This window comes from Musa acuminata, chromosome BXJ2-4, assembly GCF_036884655.1.
Source record: "Musa acuminata AAA Group cultivar baxijiao chromosome BXJ2-4, Cavendish_Baxijiao_AAA, whole genome shotgun sequence".
NCBI lineage: Eukaryota > Viridiplantae > Streptophyta > Magnoliopsida > Zingiberales > Musaceae > Musa > Musa acuminata.
This window is the reverse complement of record NC_088341.1, coordinates 37,278,453-37,296,644: the sequence shown is the minus strand read 5'-3', so window position 1 is coordinate 37,296,644 and position 18,192 is coordinate 37,278,453. Positions and strand designations below refer to the sequence as shown.

Below are 18,192 nucleotides of genomic sequence, written 5' to 3'. Positions count from 1 at the left end.
TTGAGATATATTATTTATATAATAATAATATATTAATAAATTCGGATATTTCGAGAGAGGGCAAAAGGAGGCTAATTTGACCCCCCCATTTTTGGTATCATTATAACAAACATATGCACATCGCAAAAAGAGCTGTAAACAATGACGGCCGGATTCAAACACTGCCAACGGCTGCTGTTCTCAACTTCCTCCACGGCGTCTTCTTCTCTCCGTTCTCTGCCACCGTCTCTCTCCATCCCAACCCTCAAATCCCAGCAGCAGCAGCAGCAGATCAACGACCTCATCAGCAGCCTCTGCAAGCAGAAGCGCTACCGAGAAGCACTCCGCACCTTCCACTCTCTCCCACCCCCCTCTCCCCACCTCCACCTATACCCCTCCACCTACGCCCACCTCTTCCTCGCCTGCTCCCACCTTCGATCCCTTCCCGACGCCCGTCTCCTCCACGTTCACCTCGCCGCCTCCCCCGCCCCTCCCGACGTCGTCCTCCACAACCACATTCTCAACGCTTATGGCAAATGCGGCTCGCCTGATGACGCCCGCCGCCTGTTCGACGCAATGCCCGACAGGAACCTCGTCTCTTGGACTTCGATGATCTCCGGCTGCTCGCAGAACGGCAGGGACCTTGAAGCCGTCGAGTTGTATCTTGGGGTGCTCCGCTCGGGGTTGCACCCAGATCAGTTCGCGCTGGGCAGCGTCGTCAGGGCAGGCTCCGGCTTGGGCGACGTCGAACTGGGAAAGCAACTGCATTGCCATGCGTTGAAGTCGGAGAGCGGGGCAGATCGTATTGTACAGAACGCACTCGTCACGATGTATGCAAGGTTGGATAGGATTGACGATGCTGCTATTGTGTTTGAGAGGATTGCAGAGAAAGATGTGATTTCATGGGGCTCAATGATTGCCGGCTTTTCTAAGCAGGGTCATGAACTGGAAGCTCTGCACCTTTTCAAGGAGATGATCAGTTCAGGTGTTCACTGCCCCAACGAGTTCCATTTCGGTAGTGGATTCAGTGCTTGTGGCGATATAGGTATAATAGAGTATGGAGAGCAAATGCATGGTCTTTGTGCCAAGTTTGGGCTCCAAAGTAATGAATTTGCTGGGTGTTCACTAAGTGACATGTATGCTAGGTGTGGAATGCTAGATTGTGCGAAGAAGGCCTTCAGTGAAATAGAAATGCCTGATCTAGTTTCGTGGAATTCAATATTGTGTGGTTTCTCTTCTCTTGGTCTATCTAATGAAGTGACGTTATTGTTCTCTGAGATGAGAGATTCAGGTGTGCAGCCTGATGACATCACCATCCGCTGCTTGCTTTGTGCTTGTACTGGCTGTGATTCTTTTCAAAAGGGGCAACTGGTCCATTCTTATTCAGTGAAAATGGGTTGGAAGACAAATATTGCTGTTTCTAACGCTCTTCTTATGATGTACACTAAATGCTCAGATCTGTCCGTTGCACTCGATTTCTTCGAAGACACGAGGGATCGAGATATTGTTTCTTGGAACACAGTTCTTTCTGCATGCTTGCAGCACCACCAACCTGAAGAAGTCTTTACGTTCATAAAACTCATGCAGAATCTGGACTACAGGTTTGATCAGATCACTTTAAATGCTATACTCAGTGCTTGTGGTGACTTGGCCTACTTGGAGATGGGGAATCAGGTTCATGCCTATGCCATGAAAGTTGGACTGGAGGTTGACATAATGGTCCGCAATGGTGTAATTGACACTTATGCAAAATGTGGTAACCTAGGGGATGCAAGAAAGTTATTTGAGTTGATGGATGATAAATATGATGTATTCCCATGGAGCAGCTTGATTCTTGGATATGCTCAACTGGGGTATGCAAAAGAATCTCTTGAGCTGTTCATGTGCATGCAAAGTTCGGGCATTAAGCCAAATCATGTTACATATGTTGGGGTTCTTACAGCTTGTGGTCATGTTGGATTGGTAGATAAAGGGCTATATTACTACCAAATGATGGAAGCTGAACACGGAGTTGTCCCTACAAGAGAGCACTGTTCATGTGTGATTGATTTACTAGCTCGTGCTGGTAGATTAAATGAGGCTGAAAATTTTATCGATCAAATGCCTTTTGAACCTGATATTGTGATGTGGAAGTCTATCCTAGCCGCATGCAGGATGCACAATAATGTGGAAATTGGAAGGAGAGCAGCAGAAAATATACTAGATATTGATCCTCAAAATTCTGCAGCTTATGTTTTATTATGCAACATCTATGCTTCCTCTGGCCATTGGGATGATTTTGCAAGACTAAGAAAGATGATGAAAAGTAACAGTGTGAAAAAGTCACCTGGAAAGAGCTGGATCAAGGTAAAGGGAAATGTGCATGTCTTCACAGTGGAAGATAGGTCACACCATGAATCTAGAGGTATATATGAAATGCTAGAACTTTTGGAATTAGAGATGCTGGATGCTAGCTATGATCCCAAACTGTCGCTTGCATAAATAAATTTAAGCATCCAAAAGACAGAACCTGCCGCCAAAACATATAAATGTGGTGATAACCACATCATGATGTGGAATCATATTTGTTGAGATAACTGGTGTACTTGAGAACATGGTATTTTATGAAGCTGAAACCAGATTTAGCAACCAGTACAATCTCAAGTTCCTCGGTTGGGTCTTAGAATCTCTTGAACTTGATGAATGATGCTGCAAATTTTCATTCCAGATACAGTAATAGCATTCTCCCTGATTTGTCATGAAGGCCAGGAAGTTTCAGTGCCGAACCACTCCATGGTAATTTTCTAAATCTGTGAGCACTCTTTTATTTAATTCTAGTAATTGGTCAAATGGAAAGTGATAGCTCCCAATTACACGCACTGGCAAATATTCCTCATTTTAATTTATGTTCATTTTCTTGTAGGATCTGTTCAGAATGAAAGATTAATCTATTATCTAACCACCTGGAGGCTTATATGGTTCTTGCAACAGATCCATTTGCATCTGGTATGATTAATCTTCCAGCTTCCTTATTGACCGATCATATAGACAATGTGATCTACATGATATATTATAGTAGAGAAGCACAAGGAGTTTAACCTAATCATCCATGTGCTATTGCTTCGGAACTGTCAATATCTTACTCTTATATTCAGAATAATAGAGAAATACTAGACTTTGCTGCTATTGGCACTGACATATTGAGATGGAAGTGTCCGCTGTAGTGTACCATGAAGTAGTTCAATTTCAAGACTCATGAAGATAATGCTGCCATGCTGATATCTTGTATGGTAAACCTTATGCCATCCATCATTTGTTGCCTGTTTCTTAGACTCATGATGTCATGGAAAGAAGCAAGCTTACAGAGGGGCTTAATTTTACTCGGTAAAAATAAATCAATCAATGGCCTTAGATTGGTGCCATTTCTTCCACACAAGCACATGTTGCATCTGTAACTCACTAGTCTCTGCCTGTATCTTCATCTTAATTTCTAGCTATCAACACCAATAAATACTTGCTTATTCTGTTTGCTAGCTCATGTCAGAAAACCTTTCTTGAGGGCCTATTATACACATATCTAGCCCTCAAATCCTAAGACTTTTGTTTCATTCTCTTTCTTGTAGCGAATGCACAAGAGCATTCTGATTCCTGAAGACAATACCACCATCACTACCTCGAGCAGCTGCGTCATCAACAGAAGCACAGCAAAACTTACAGTACCAGCACCAACATGCAAAATATGATCCAAGAGCACCAGAACTTCCACTGCTGTTAGAATTATGGAAAGGCCATTAACACAAGATCAAGAAGCTCTCAGATACCCTCAGTGCGACTCATTGGGTACTATGTTCTGCTAGTACAAGGACTGCAGCCTCTGGCAGCTGCGCCCTTCCACAAGGAAGCAAATGCCATTAAACTCACGGTGTTTCCCTGGAACATTCCGGTCGGCAGAAGATGTAGGAAGAACAAGCGCATCAAGAGGGGGGGAGCGACCGTGTTGGTGGCACCTGTTCATCTGACTCTTCTATTTTGCTAATTCCGGGTGTGATATACAAGTATATTTTAAGAATGATGTGTGGGTTCTTAATGTGGTCTGGTTATTTACATTGTAGAGTTAAAATGAATGTATATATCACACCTTTTCAAGATTATAGCCAGGTTATGCAATATCTTGGACTTGGACTTCTTTATCTCAACCCTCCCCTTTATACAGGAGTCATGTAATGTTCGTTTACCTGACGATATACATTTGAAAATTTTTTTAATAGGTTAAGATTCAAAGCCTCATTGTGTGAATCTCTGGTGTCGTTGTGTCTGATATCCTTTCGGCCTTGGTGATAAATTTTTCTGAAGATAAAAAAATGGTGAATATAAACTTTATAATGGGTAAAATAGTCATGGATTTTAGTCTACTAGCATGTATCAAACTCACATAGAAGATATAAGAACATAATATATGCAAATTGAATAGATGTGGGTACCTTAAGAAAAAAACAATTATAATATCATCAAATCGAAACCTAGATCCAATTTTCTAGTCATTTAAACCCAAATCTTTTGGTACCCAAAATCAAATCTCAACCTACTACTGTATCTAAAAAATTGGATCAAATAGACAAATGTCAAAAAAAAAATCCCAATATCATTAAATGACTGCATTACATGATTGAGAGTCCAGGGGAACCTGGACTCAGTAAGAATAATTTCTTCTATTCTTTCTTTTATATATGAAGACAAAATGAAAATATAGCACCTCCTATAGAGATACCACATGAATGTACACACATTTTTCTCTTCCTACAATGTGCAATTAATGAGACCTCAGCATTTGAGGGGTTTAAGCCTTTCTTTTTGGTATTATTCTCACATTTGAACAACATTCAATTAACCTTCATTTACACACATTCAGTTCTCTCATCCAATCCAATGTTACCTTAGACACCCCCACATATTACCTCTCTCTCTCTCTCTCTCTTCCATCACTATAAAAACATATTCTTCTCATGGTCTCTACCATAAGATTTAGCAAAGAATTTTTCTGGTCAAAGATGGAGTGTAAGAAGGCAATCATATGCTCTTTCTTGCTAGTGTTACTCATTATGGCCTCTGGTCTCTCTCTCTCTCTCTCTCTCTCTCTCTCTCTCTCTCTGATTCCGTCACAAACACAAACACAAGCACAAATCGATGCACATAACATTGATTGACTCAAACTTAACATTTGTACGGCTATAATATTTGCTTATGTTCATAGATTCAAAGATGTTGAGGTTCGTAAGCCTAGTAATTATTTGTTTTGTTCTGTGATGATCGTACCAATATATATATATATAGATATATATCCATCCCTTTGACACCAACTCTTAGTTTAATTTGCAGCATCAATTCATGTATATAGGCATATATATAGGCCAAGAACTTTGTTGAAGAAAACCAATGCATGACAAAGATCAACAAGATGGAATATCGAAATAATGACTCCGCTTGAATCGATCCCAAAGTGAATCGAGGATGCACATGAACTGACTTCCATCCTCCTTGTGTTTGTGGCTTTGGCAGAAGAGGTGGCACAAGTTGAAGCTAAGACGTGCGTCCGTTTCAGCAGGTCATTTCGTGGATTCTGCGTGAAGAACAGCAAGTGCAATGAAGCGTGCTTAAGTGAAGGATGGCAGCTGGGGAAGTGCGTCCCCCTCCTCGTGTGCTTGTGCTTCAAAATTTGCTAAGGAGGCATTGCTGCCAGTGATGCCAGTGCCAATAATGCCAATGATATATATATGTACTTCGTCTTCAACTTTAAATAAGTTTGGATTAGGGATTAGTTCTTCGCAGCAGCCAAAGATCTATGGAAGTTGTCTTTTGTTAATGGTATCTATTGGTGGATCTTTGTGTGCGTGATGTGAATTTGGTGTCTTTTAGTTCTTTACCCACTCATCATTTTCTCGATAAATCTTGAACCATTAATTCAAAACACTTAAGATGAATATAATTATAGTATATCTATTGGATTTTTCATCTTTCTTTATCATTTATCAACATTGTTCTTGATATCTTAAAAAAGACAAAGTAAGTTTGATTAGTCATCTATCTTCAAATTTGATGATTTTGATATTAATAAGTCAATATTTTATTATCATTAGTGCGAAAGCACTAAGGCTATCGTAGAATTATCTATTTTGATTGAGTTCGCATGGTCTTGCTCTTTCCGGTGAACCCCAAAATGTACCTCCGAGGGCAAGAATGGATGATGCTAAAAGCTTATAAACCCTTTCATTCCCCTACTTCTCAATCAATCAATCAAACAGCCTTTTAATATCTACTGCTAATAAGAAATGACACCTTCATATGATAAAATATTGAAATAATTCTTAAATGTCTCATCATTCTAAGAAAATCATTAATTATATATCATGATCAAACCCAACTCAATCATATGATTGGTTCGTCAATTTATTAAGCTCAAATCATTAATTAAAAATATTTAAATTTAAACTACTGATAAAATTATTAATTTTTCTCGCTTTTTATACGAGATTATAATTTTTCTAGATATTTTCGTCAAATACCGATAAGGCCTATAATCAAACCTCAAATACAAAGTAGCTTAATATTGTCGCTAGTCTCGTTAATGAATGGATTTTTTGTTCAAATCTCGATCGATAGATACTAAGTTGACTTTAATATAATTTGTTACGACTCGATTCGATAGAATGATTAACTAAATAATTAATTGATCCTAAATCATTAAACCAAAATTAAGTGTCTATACCTAACTTTTCACCACCAACTACAGAATTAATAAATTCAGTCAAATATCATTATATTCATGATGTTCAAATATTTGGCTTTGTAATTCGGGAAGATATCACAATGAATGGATCCAATCAATGATAACAGAACAAAACTAAAAATCAAATCGGAAGAACTTCATGATCTACTAAATTTATGGTCACATTAATCGATTTGATAAATGTATCAAATGCCACCATTACTCTCTCTCTCTCTCTCTCTCTCTCTCTCTCACACACACACACACACAAACACCAATCCCTCTCACTTTTGTACGTTTCATGGACCACTCGACAGTGCCTTCTTCCCTTCTCTTAGCTCTTAGAGAGAGAGATTGTGATCTCACAATGACATATGACACTTAAAACAACATGCTTTTGATCCCAAATAGGATGAAGCACACTACAAATGACTAAAATGTAATGTCTTCATCGCAAACCACAGTAGCCGAACGACTAATGATTCATGTGATCAAAGTAATTAGGTAATCCATCATAATGGCGCTCACAGTCCAAGTAGAGAATGAATTCTACTTGCTCTCCTGAAAGCGAAAGAAGTTGAAGACTCTTCTGTCCAAAGAAAAACCAAATGTGAGAATGATCGGTTGCATACACTATTTTCTCTTCAAAATAAAATTCACTTTGGTTAAAATAGAGAAAATTTTATTCTTTTTTTTGGTGCATGAAAAAAAAAGGTAATCCATCTTAAACTCCGCTCGAATTGAATTATCGAGTCTCGATCGCCTTTCTCATGCTTACAAACAACTATTAACGTGACTCAGAATCAAATTCTAGCAATGATAAGTTCATGTTCTACTCGACAAAAAAATTATCTGAATTCTAATATTTAATATTAAGTCAACTTTGGTATCACTTATCGGTACCCATAATCGACTTATGTAAGTCTTCAACTTTCAATATTACAATACATGTCGAAGAGACGATAGATTAAGAAGGATGGTGTCACTTATAATAATGTAGTTGTTGGATCTATCAGCTTCCGATAGATAGATGAATCATTACAATTCGTAGGAGATGGTTCTGGAGGAGGATTGTGGTACTTTTAAAGAAAGAGAGAGAGAGAGAGAGATACGAGGAGAGTGGTCCTAAGATCATCTTCACCAACACATTGGGTTGATCCATCAATTCCTCGGTCCCTCGCCGACTGATCACAAAAGCATCGGCCTTCATCTTCATGTTACGTTGTCTGCCCTCGTACTAGCAACTATTCATTTGGACTCCATCCAACGATCTTATTCGTATACGTCGTATGATCTTCCAATTCATCCTCTTCAATTCTCTACATGTGTCTTTGTCGGAGAAATGGTTAAGAACAATACAATATTATCCTTCCATCATCCATTGAGAACATAATTAAGCGCTAAATCGTATGGATTAATTAACACCGAGTGATTAATCAATATTATTTATTTTATTTTATTTTTTATTCATTTTTTCCAAAAGAGAAATATGGTATATTATTGACTATATAAGCATCAAAAGTTATAATAATAATAATAATAAAATACATTAAAAAAATTCCAAGATGGAGGACTGGATTGGGTTTGCAGCTTGTAATCGGAGCATCATGCGACAGGATACTTCTTCTTCTTCTTCCCAAGGAACATATGGAATGACCTCTCTCATTTGTAGTAAGTAATAAGAGCACTTAAAAATCTCAAACTCTACATAATACGAGGATAAATCTCAATCTACTTACTAATAAAGTTGAAAGCAAAGTTTAAGGTTCACAATCGAACACATCACTCGAAAGCAATTCCCTCTCTACACGGCACTCACTATATGGGTTCATGAAACGAAGGTACTACATCTCTCAGGACATGTTGGCCAACTCCATGGACCCACAGAGTTGGATGCACTCGATGAACTCTTCAGTAACTCCATGTTGGCTAATTATGCGAGTTATTGAAGATGAGATTTGATTCCAAAATTTTATTATCGATAATTATTGATAAAGTATATTTTGGGTCAAAGACATATCACAACCGATAGTTATCGATCAACACCCGACCGCGAGGGTCCGGTCTATCTCGACATCTAACTCAACCGACATCGACCCGTGGATCAAGTCGTGCTGACTCATCGGTCACGACACATCTGTTCACCAACAGTTATGATACCAAAAATACTAAATAACAGTCACAAATTTGTATCTATTTTTATTATGATATCATGTATGGATTAAATATTTTATGATCCAATTTCTTATTTGATAAGTGAGATTAAGGATTTACATAAAATAAAAAGGAAATATTTATATAAAAAAAATTATGAGATGAGATTTTAAGCATTAGTGATAACAAAATCATCAAATTATGTATGGTATAATCGAAGGAAAATAAATGGAGAGCACATTACTGGAAATAGATTGCAGCTAAAAAGCTTTTTTTGGAGAAGACCGACCCGACTTCACTTCATCATCACATAAACCATTGGCAACACTATGAATGAATGAATGAATGACACGAGTCGGTAACGAAAAGATGATATCGTCGTCCTGCATGAGACGTAGCCGTCGTCCCCGCAGAGTAATACGCATCGCCCTCGTCCGCTTCTCATGGGCGGTACGTCGTCGAGGCCCACACGGTTCCTGTGTGCCCGACGCCAACCCGTCACGCCGGATAAGCTGCCAAACTCCATTCACTGACCAGGGACAAGGAAGTGGGACAAATCCTGAAGAGCGTGCAGCTCAGCTTCAACAACGGACTCTGTGTGTGCGCGCGAGAGAGAGAGAGACAGAGAGAGAGAGAGAAGCGGCGCGGAGTCGGTCCTCGTACGCCATCGACGCCCTCCGCACATGATCGGATCGCGTGCGGTGCAGCTGTCGCGGTCCTGCTGTCGTGGGTGGCTTAGAGGAGGAGGAGAGCGGCGGAGACAGGGTAAAGAGACGTTTCGAGGGGACGACGGGCCCCGCGACGCGTGCGCTCGGCGGTGGAGTTAACGATTCATCACGGTCGCGTCCGACCCGGTGGTCCCCGGCGGTGCCACTCACCGCCCCCCCCCCCCCCCCCCCCCCCCATTATTTCCACCCTTTTCCTCAGCCCCACCCATACCTTCTCCTTCTCATCCTAATACTAATAATAATAATAATAATTAATATGAATAATATTTTGGATCATTATTAGTCAGCCAAACTCATCCATGTAGCCTAAACTAAAGAGAAAAATAATTTTTTTATTATATTTTACGATTCTAAATAGAAAAAACTCATCGACAATATCAAATATACTTTGGATGCTAGTTTTATAGATGATACTTATGATCATAAAAACTTAACTTGAGAGAGACGCGATGATCTAATAATAACGTTAATAATTATTTTTATTAATCTCATAAAATAAATAATAATAATAATAATAATCATCATCGTCATCATCATCATCAATTTTTTTTTTATCCTGAGATAGCAAACAAGCATCAAAAGTTTAGGGTAGGAAGGAGAGTGGTCCAATTTGACTTCATTAGGCATCATATATTCTAATCTTCCATTGCTAAATTGTTGGATGTGACAAATGTATGACAGTGAAATTACGAGATCACTAACCGATCGAAGAGCATCTAAAAAACCAAAGGTTCAAATTAAAGAAAATAAAATAAAAAAATTTATTAAAATAAACACGATCGAATCGATAATGTCTTGTAGACGCACATGACGAGTTCATGTTCCACTTGAAGACATAAATGAATAGCCTTATCCTTATATTATGCATATCCAATTTGATATATTTCTCACTAACTTATATATATATCTTAGATTTTCAACATAATTTTATCATAAAGCACATCTCGTAGATATTTGAGTAGCCTCCAAATCATACCTTCAATTCTAGAATTAATGGTTTTGATACTACTAAATTTGTATTCGAATTATATATTTTGATTGATACAAAAATTAAATTACTATACCAAGATTCAAACCCATTCATTTGATTTGTTAACCACTACATCATGAAATTTATTTATATATTAATTTTTTTATCGAATCATCACACCCCGATTTATTGATTGTATTTCATTTCGATTTAAAATAGTCGATCGATCAATGATCAAATTCGATTTTGATTTTAAACTCGTTCGATTTCGATATGAACCGAATCAAGATCAGAATTATAAATATATAATTTTTGCAGTAGATGCAAATAAAAGTTATTAGATGAAACAATTATATAGTTATAATTAAAAATATTACTAATAAAAAAAAGAGACATATGTACAATTGAGGTAAGACAACAAAAAAGAAAGAAAAAGAAGATGGGTACATTGCACAACCCATTTGAAGAACAATTGTACCTTTTAGTCTTATCTTCATTATAAAATATCAAATAAGTTTAATTAGCCTTATCTCAATATAAACAATCAAATCATAATATAATGAGTCACATTTGATACTTAACTCTAAAGTAAATGGGCAACATAAACATAATTGAGTTTATAATATTATCATCAATATTACTCATCAAATTTGATACTTAGCCATTGAGGAAGAATCAAAAGTCCTCAATTGACAAGCCCAATAGGAAAGAAAATTCCCAACTTATATAGACTTATATTCTCTTCATTAAAGTGACAATCCCTCCCCAAGGAAAGATGCTTTTGTGTTGCCTCTTGCAAATGGGCCAACCCCTCTCGCTATCTTTATCACTTATTCTTCACCTCTCCATCACTCTTCTCTCTCTCTCTCTCTCTCTCTCTTGATATCCTTTCTCACGTCTTCCTAACTCTCACCCTATTCACATTCACTCCATCCATCGGTTTCTATGGACCAAAAAATACCCAAGCAAGAAGTATATTTTTCCTTCGTTGTATTGCAAATTGTTGTGCTAAAGGTGGAAATTTAATCCTCGAAAAAGGGTAGATTAATCAATTATATTACCAATAGGTTAGATGGTGTGGTGTAAAATATGGTAAATAATTTTGCAAAGATATGGATTTTCCTTTTTTATGTTTCTATTTTATATAATAATTACTTTTTCTTTATTTATATTATACTTTACACACATATTACCTATTTAATTCTAATTAAAATATCAAATAGCATTTGTTTTTGATTTAGAAGATAAAGTAATTCTTTTTTTCTATTTTATGAAAAATTTAGAGGATAGTTTTGTTGATATATTACCATATACTAAAATCTAATTTTTATTAAAATAAGTGATGAAGATAGGATTAATTTTTTCCTTCAAACATTTAAAAAAAATAATATTATTATTATTGAATATTTATGTTTGTTTCACCTTCAATTATTTTATGAACGTAAAATATTATATATATATATATATATATTAACATATATTAGATAGGACCCACCAATAATTATTCTAAAATGTGAAAATTGAGTATGTAAATATCCCACAAAATAAAGGTTGGGTTTTTGTGGTCCTCACAACCCTCCGACTACCTTTTCTTCTCTCCTTTTTTGCCTTTTTCTTCCTCTCCATCTCTTCTTCCCCTCTCAACAATCCCACTAATTCTCCCTCCTCCTCCTCCCTCTACCTCTTGCTCTCATGGAGCACCGGAGGCCGTCGACCGAGCCCTCAAGGAAGAGCACGAAGGAGAAGACGAGGAAGGACACGGCGGTCGCCACGGGCAACGACGAGGACGAGGAGGAGCAGGAGGAAGCCGCGGCGGAGGCGGACAAGAAGCGAAGGCCGCCCTCCTCCTCCTCCTCAGCTGCTCGCAGAGGAGTGAGCGGCGGCGGCGGAGGAGGAGCACCGCAACCCTGCTGTCAGGCCGAGAATTGCACCGCTGACCTCACCGAGGCGAAGCGCTACCACCGCCGGCACAAGGTCTGCGAGGCCCACTCCAAGGCCGCCGTCGTCATGGTCGCCGGCTTCCGCCAGAGGTTCTGCCAGCAATGCAGCAGGTAAAAGAATACACGACATCAGACGCACAGTACTCCTAGTCGACGATTCGAAGGGGGAAGGAGACTCACTTCAGACGAGCAACGAGTGGAATCCGCTTGTGCTTGTTCGGATCGACGAGTTAACGACTCTCGAGTCTTCGCGGAAGGCTTTGTTCTGCCTCTCAGTTTCTTGCTCCTCGTCCGCTGACATGCTCCGTGCAGGTTCCACGAGCTAGCCGAGTTCGACGACTCCAAGCGGAGCTGCCGCCGCCGCCTGGCCGGCCACAACGAGCGGCGCCGGAAGAGCTCCTCCGACGCGCAGGCCGGCGAAGGCTCGAACCGGTGCAGGCAGGCAGATCAAGACGGGAGGATGCAGATAAGCCTCCCCGGGAAGCCCACGTACAAGCACTTCCAGATCAGATGAGATGGTTGCCATCCCCATCGAAACATGCTCTCTCTCTTCTGTCACGCCATGCCTTCCTTCCTTCCTTCCTTCCGCACCGAGTAATGTCAAACTTTCTCTACCATGTATTATGTCAAAGACGTGTATTCAAGCCGTGCGTTGTTAGTGTTATGGTTTGAGGGGTAAATGTAAATGCAGATTGCCACATATGGCTTGCTTCGATACTCTTTTTCTTAGCACTTGTTCTTGGAGCTCTGTGAAGGGTATTTATTATTACTGCTTATTTGTACTGCGATCTTAAGCTTCCATGTCATGTGACCATTGTGCAGTTTATTTGCAGATACTGGAATTATATTTCAATTTAATCAGTAAAAAAAAATCAAATTTGTACTTTATTCTTCTGCCTTAATATATATATATAGGGTTTGTCTGCCATTGAATAATAGATATGATTTGTTAGTAGTAGTCATTCACGCTACTGTTCTATCAGAGAATTCAGGATAAGCAGTTACCCTTTTCGTTGATTATTTATTATTATTATTATTATTGTTTGGATGAGTACAATATTTAATTTGATTTGAATTTTCACGGTACAATTAATTCTTCTCCCTCAACAAATAAATTATTTCTTTTTTTATTAAATAAAAAATAAAAAATATATTTAACTATTTACCAATGGTTTTTATATTAATTCAAACAGCAAAATAATTGTATAAATTACACATTAAAGTTAATAAATGGACAAATGATGTTAAATGGTCTTAAATTTTCTGACACAATTTTTTTGCAAGTGGAGCAAAAGGCAAACAGCAAGCATTTAATAGCTTTAAATGAAGTAAATTAAACTTATTTTCTTCTTCAATACTATGCCCATAGTAACTCTTGGGATGGTTGGTCCTCTTTTACACTTCCCCTGGGATCACATAGAACACATGCAGCCCTAGAAATGCAAGAAGCCTAACGACCACTAAAATGTCAAAACCCATTTAATTTATTTTTTCTATAAAAAAATAATAAAAACCAGATTTAAACCGATAAGTGTTTTAGAACCTCAAACAGCAATTAGGAAAGCTGCAAAAAGAAAAAAAAGTCAAAGCGGGCATTAAAGTCAACTTTGCTCAGGGAAATTAGAGGAGCACATTACATCAACGTTACTAAGACTTAATGGTCTTTCACAAAAAAGAAGTTTCTTTTGGTACAAGACCACATCAAAAAGCTGCTAAGAGAAAAATGATTCCAGTTCAGACAACATGCAAAAGTTCTTAATGTTTTTTCACTATGACTAAATAGACATCACGGAAAAGAATTTTCCTTTGGGCATGCTTGACTTCTAGGGCGACAACATAAGTTGGTACAACATGCATGACTTCCTAATGTTTTTTTGGGCATAGAAAAGTTAATCCTTCGCTTGGGTCGTGGGAGTCATCCGACGCCAGATTCCAGCTAATATACTGCCATAGACTGACTGGCAGATGCTAGAAACGGCACAAGGAACTGAAGTCAAGGGATTGGCAAAATGCTGACCAGCAAGCACTACTCCAAGCACTGAATTCTACATGTTGAAAAAGGGATGTCAAACTTGTTGCTGTGAAAAGGATGCTGAGGCTAATCATAAGCGTTAACCAGATTACCTGCATCCCAACCTCGATGGAGATGGTGCGGGAAGAAGACACATCGATTCCCAGCATCCTTGATAATACATAACCGAAGAAAAAGCCCGAGCCATGAAGACAACAAACGGATATCACCACTTGCAATCCAGATGAAAGGATAGCAGAGGCATTGTGGGCGATTGCACTACCACAAAGCAGTGCAACACTTCCAACAGCAACTAATGGCATCAAGGGGGAAACAAACTCGACCAGACTGTTGCAATACTGGTTCAGAAGAGCACCCAGTAGTACAGGGGCAAGAACAACCTGTAACGACAAGGTGTAAAGTGATTCAAACGGTCGGAACGTGTCGAGCAAGTTAAAGAAATGACTGCAGATGTACCTGGACAGTAGACAAGAAGAGCCCAACTGGATCAACTGCAACAAATTGTCCAGCAAGTTTGGACGTAAGAAAAGGTGTCATTATCTGCAATCAACAAACCTTAGGAGGTCAACTACGAGATGGAAGCCATTAAGCATTAAAAAACAAGGGTGAAATGGAGAAGGTTTCATTACCATGGCAGTAAAGGTGCTTGCCGCCGTCATCAACACTGAGAGGGCAACGTTTCCCCTGGAGCACAACAAAATCATTTAAGCAACTTTCTTTACACTAATGAAGATGCGCGATGGGGTTCCATTCCCTAGTTATCTACCTTGCAAGATAAGTAACGATGTTACTTGCTGTGCCTGCAGAAACAGTGGTCCATACTTAGCTTTAACAATTGAACAGAAACAGATTACAGATAAGGAAGTGGAGAACGTGTAGGCACACCTCCAGGGCAGCAAGCAACCAATATCAAACCAGCAGCATAATGAGAAGGCAAATCTAACAGCTTGCTGACAAAAAACCCTGACAAAGGCATCACCTACAGCAAATCACACAAGATAACTAGGTTTGTTTCTGATAACTTCTAAATAAACGAAAGCAAAGTATTAAGTTTGGGCATAGGAGAATAGAACTGAATCATGGACTTCTGAGTTATAAAAAACCTGAAAGATAGAAGAATCTATCCACATAAGACTTGACAATCATAATTTACATGTATCGAAAGCCATATTCCATTATAGAGAGTATTACAGAGGGTGTTATCATGCATATATAAATGACCATCCAGAAGTGCTACATCCAGGACAAAAAAAATGCACTAGCAAAAGAATGTTGACCACATGCATTATAGAATAATCTTAATACTTAATAGTATTTGTGAAACAAGTACAACTAGAAAAAATTGGAACAAACAAGGGACACAGGATCATGTGACTTGCATGACAGAGATGGTTATGTATTGTGGGACATTATACATGAATTATGACTGTGCAGAACCTGTCTATATGTAGTCTCAGTATCTTATGGTTGAATCTAGCATTGATCAGAAGAAAATTTTACATACTATGTGAAAAACAAGGATGTCAGCTAGATATCATCATCAACTATTTCAGTAGAATGTCATTTGACATTCAAAACATAATTCTGTGATTGGAATTATCCAGCCTTTGTGTATAAATTCAACTTACAAGTATCTGAATTTAGGCTTAAATACCACAGAGTAAATATTTGAGAAAATCATACAAATGTTTCTTTATTGATAGCAAAGATCCACCAAATATAGCATGCAATATAAACGAAAAAAGACATTTTTCACAACCCAGCCAGATCTGGACAGTCTTCTATTTGTAACTTTTATATATAAGTTGACAACAGAGAACAAAGGTTTAGGTTACAAATGGTCAGGCCTGACTAAATCTTCAATTACTTATCAGAGGAATACAACACATTTAATGTTGGACAGACTACATTTCACTCTTCAAGTTACTTGTTTACTTCACAAAGCAGGACCTTTTTGTTACCGTCCTTAGATAGATCATAACTCCACAGAAACAAGGCAAGAGCCAGAGGCTAATGCTTTTACCAGGCTTTTTGACAGCTACTAATCTAGAATCTCTCTGCATATGCTATGCACCTCTATGGTCAAATCGCCCATAATTAATACTTGGAATTTGGAAACAAGTTTTCTAAAGATTGTCGAATTTGAAAAATAATTTATAACTCTATGTTGCTGCTCCATATATTATGTAGAAAGGAGCTTCACTAATTAGGAAGCTGTTCTTCGCTGCCATAATAATTTCTGTTCAGATTTAATAACAGAGAATAACAAAGTTTTAGATGAAAAATAAAGAACTGATTTAGAAGGTCTGTTAAGTGGTATAGCTAATTTCATCCTCAAGTTAGTTATTTGGTCCAATGAATTCCATGCTTACAACTAAAAGTAAGGTAACAAGATCGATTGTGACATCCTTTGTGAAACAAGGAAATATCTGAAAAGCCTAACAGAAATATATCCACACGAGATCTAATATAGGTTTATTAATTATCTCAAAGTTCATCCAACAAACAAAATTGTAATGTGTAATTAATGCATAAATTAAGCGCAATTGCATCGAAGGGGAGTCTGTTTGTGGCAGGCAACGAATCCAAACTGCACTTAGCTAGAAAGTGGTAGCTTCTGGGGGCAAAACTAGCAGAAAAATATTGTCAAAGACCAACAAATTAACATACAGCAGTAGAAAGGAGGAGCTGCAGAAATTAGAAGAAAGGAACTGATCTAAATTCGATCGTACTACCAAAGACCAACAAAGCGAAATAAACTAGCTAAGGATAGCTAAGAAGAGAGGGGTAGCAATGGAGACCGTGTATTGGAGGACGAAACCCGCAGCCAACTCCTTGGGCATCAGTAGCGCACCTCTCAGATCTTGGAGCGTCAGCGTCATGCCCATACCTGCACGAACCCAACCAACAAAAAAAATTAATCCACCATCTCCCTCGAACTACAAAATGATGAACAGAGAGAGACCGAGCATGGTGAGGGTGAGGCCGAGGATCTGCCAGTTCTTGTGCGCCCAGAGGAACGATGACGGCTTCCAGAGGGCAAGGACGCACGCAGACCCCACCCACAAAGGGAAAGCCAACGACAGCACTTCTCCAGCTCGTACGATGACCTCTCGCAGGCTACGCTCGCTTTCTCCATCGGCGCCGCTGTCCGCGAGAGGATTGCTCGCGGCACGGGCGGGAGCCAACAGCCGCTTCGCCGCCGCCGCCGCCATCGTTGACCTTCTCCTGCATCTCTCGAAGCCGCGTTCGTCGACATCGTCGGGTCTCCGCGGGCCACTGCCGCATGGGCGTGTGAAGAGGGCGATGCGGCGGCGGGAGAGTAGGACGGTTGGATTGGTATAGAAGGGCCGGACCGTTCGGCATTGGGGAGGAGAGAGGGCGGCAGACGGCGAACACGGCGGCGAGCGGAGGATCGTCATTGTCGTCTCCCCTCCCGCCCTAGGATGCAGTTTTCCGGGTGGTCTTGGTATCGAGGCGGAGGAGGTTGGGGACTGATACAGCCCGGGCAAGAGTTCATCACCGGGCGGCTATTCATGGATTGGGTCGGTGGTGATCAGTTTTGGGCCGAGACTTGGGCTTCATGGAACAAACAACTCATCCATGTGAATGACCAACAACTCATACTATAAGTTCGAGCTTACAAC

The 18,192-nt window shown here is 39.2% G+C and overlaps 3 protein-coding genes across 4 annotated transcripts; 2 read left to right on the top strand and 1 right to left on the bottom strand.

Moving 5' to 3' along the window:
• The first annotated feature begins 112 nt into the window (after positions 1 to 112).
• On the top strand, positions 113 to 4,209 carry LOC103978660 (pentatricopeptide repeat-containing protein At3g53360, mitochondrial-like). 2 transcript variants are annotated; one of them, XM_065105454.1, is made up of 3 exons: positions 113 to 2,754; positions 2,882 to 2,964; positions 3,582 to 4,207. In XM_065105454.1, the coding sequence occupies exon 1, from the start codon at positions 142 to 144 to the stop codon at positions 2,458 to 2,460; it is 2,319 nt and encodes a 772-aa protein (XP_064961526.1). In that variant the 5' UTR covers positions 113 to 141; the 3' UTR covers positions 2,461 to 2,754; positions 2,882 to 2,964; positions 3,582 to 4,207. The 2 variants fall into 2 exon arrangements, with proteins under 2 accessions (XP_064961526.1, XP_064961527.1); XM_065105455.1 differs by lacking the exon at positions 2,882 to 2,964 and having other exon boundaries at positions 3,582 to 4,209.
• Positions 4,210 to 12,166: 7,957 nt separating this feature from the next.
• Positions 12,167 to 13,242, top strand: LOC135610664 (squamosa promoter-binding-like protein 3). The gene is made up of 2 exons (XM_065105453.1): positions 12,167 to 12,624; positions 12,826 to 13,242. The coding sequence occupies exons 1-2, from the start codon at positions 12,266 to 12,268 to the stop codon at positions 13,025 to 13,027; spliced, it is 561 nt and encodes a 186-aa protein (XP_064961525.1). The 5' UTR covers positions 12,167 to 12,265; the 3' UTR covers positions 13,028 to 13,242.
• Positions 13,243 to 14,104: 862 nt separating this feature from the next.
• LOC135610662 (probable sodium/metabolite cotransporter BASS1, chloroplastic) lies at positions 14,105 to 18,115 on the bottom strand. Its single transcript, XM_065105451.1, has 8 exons — positions 17,511 to 18,115; positions 17,347 to 17,435; positions 15,431 to 15,524; positions 15,312 to 15,345; positions 15,175 to 15,229; positions 15,002 to 15,085; positions 14,638 to 14,925; positions 14,105 to 14,558 (listed from the first exon to the last, which is right to left on the bottom strand). The coding sequence occupies exons 1-8, from the start codon at positions 17,965 to 17,967 to the stop codon at positions 14,403 to 14,405; spliced, it is 1,257 nt and encodes a 418-aa protein (XP_064961523.1). The 5' UTR covers positions 17,968 to 18,115; the 3' UTR covers positions 14,105 to 14,402.
• Between the last annotated feature and the right edge of the window lie 77 nt (positions 18,116 to 18,192).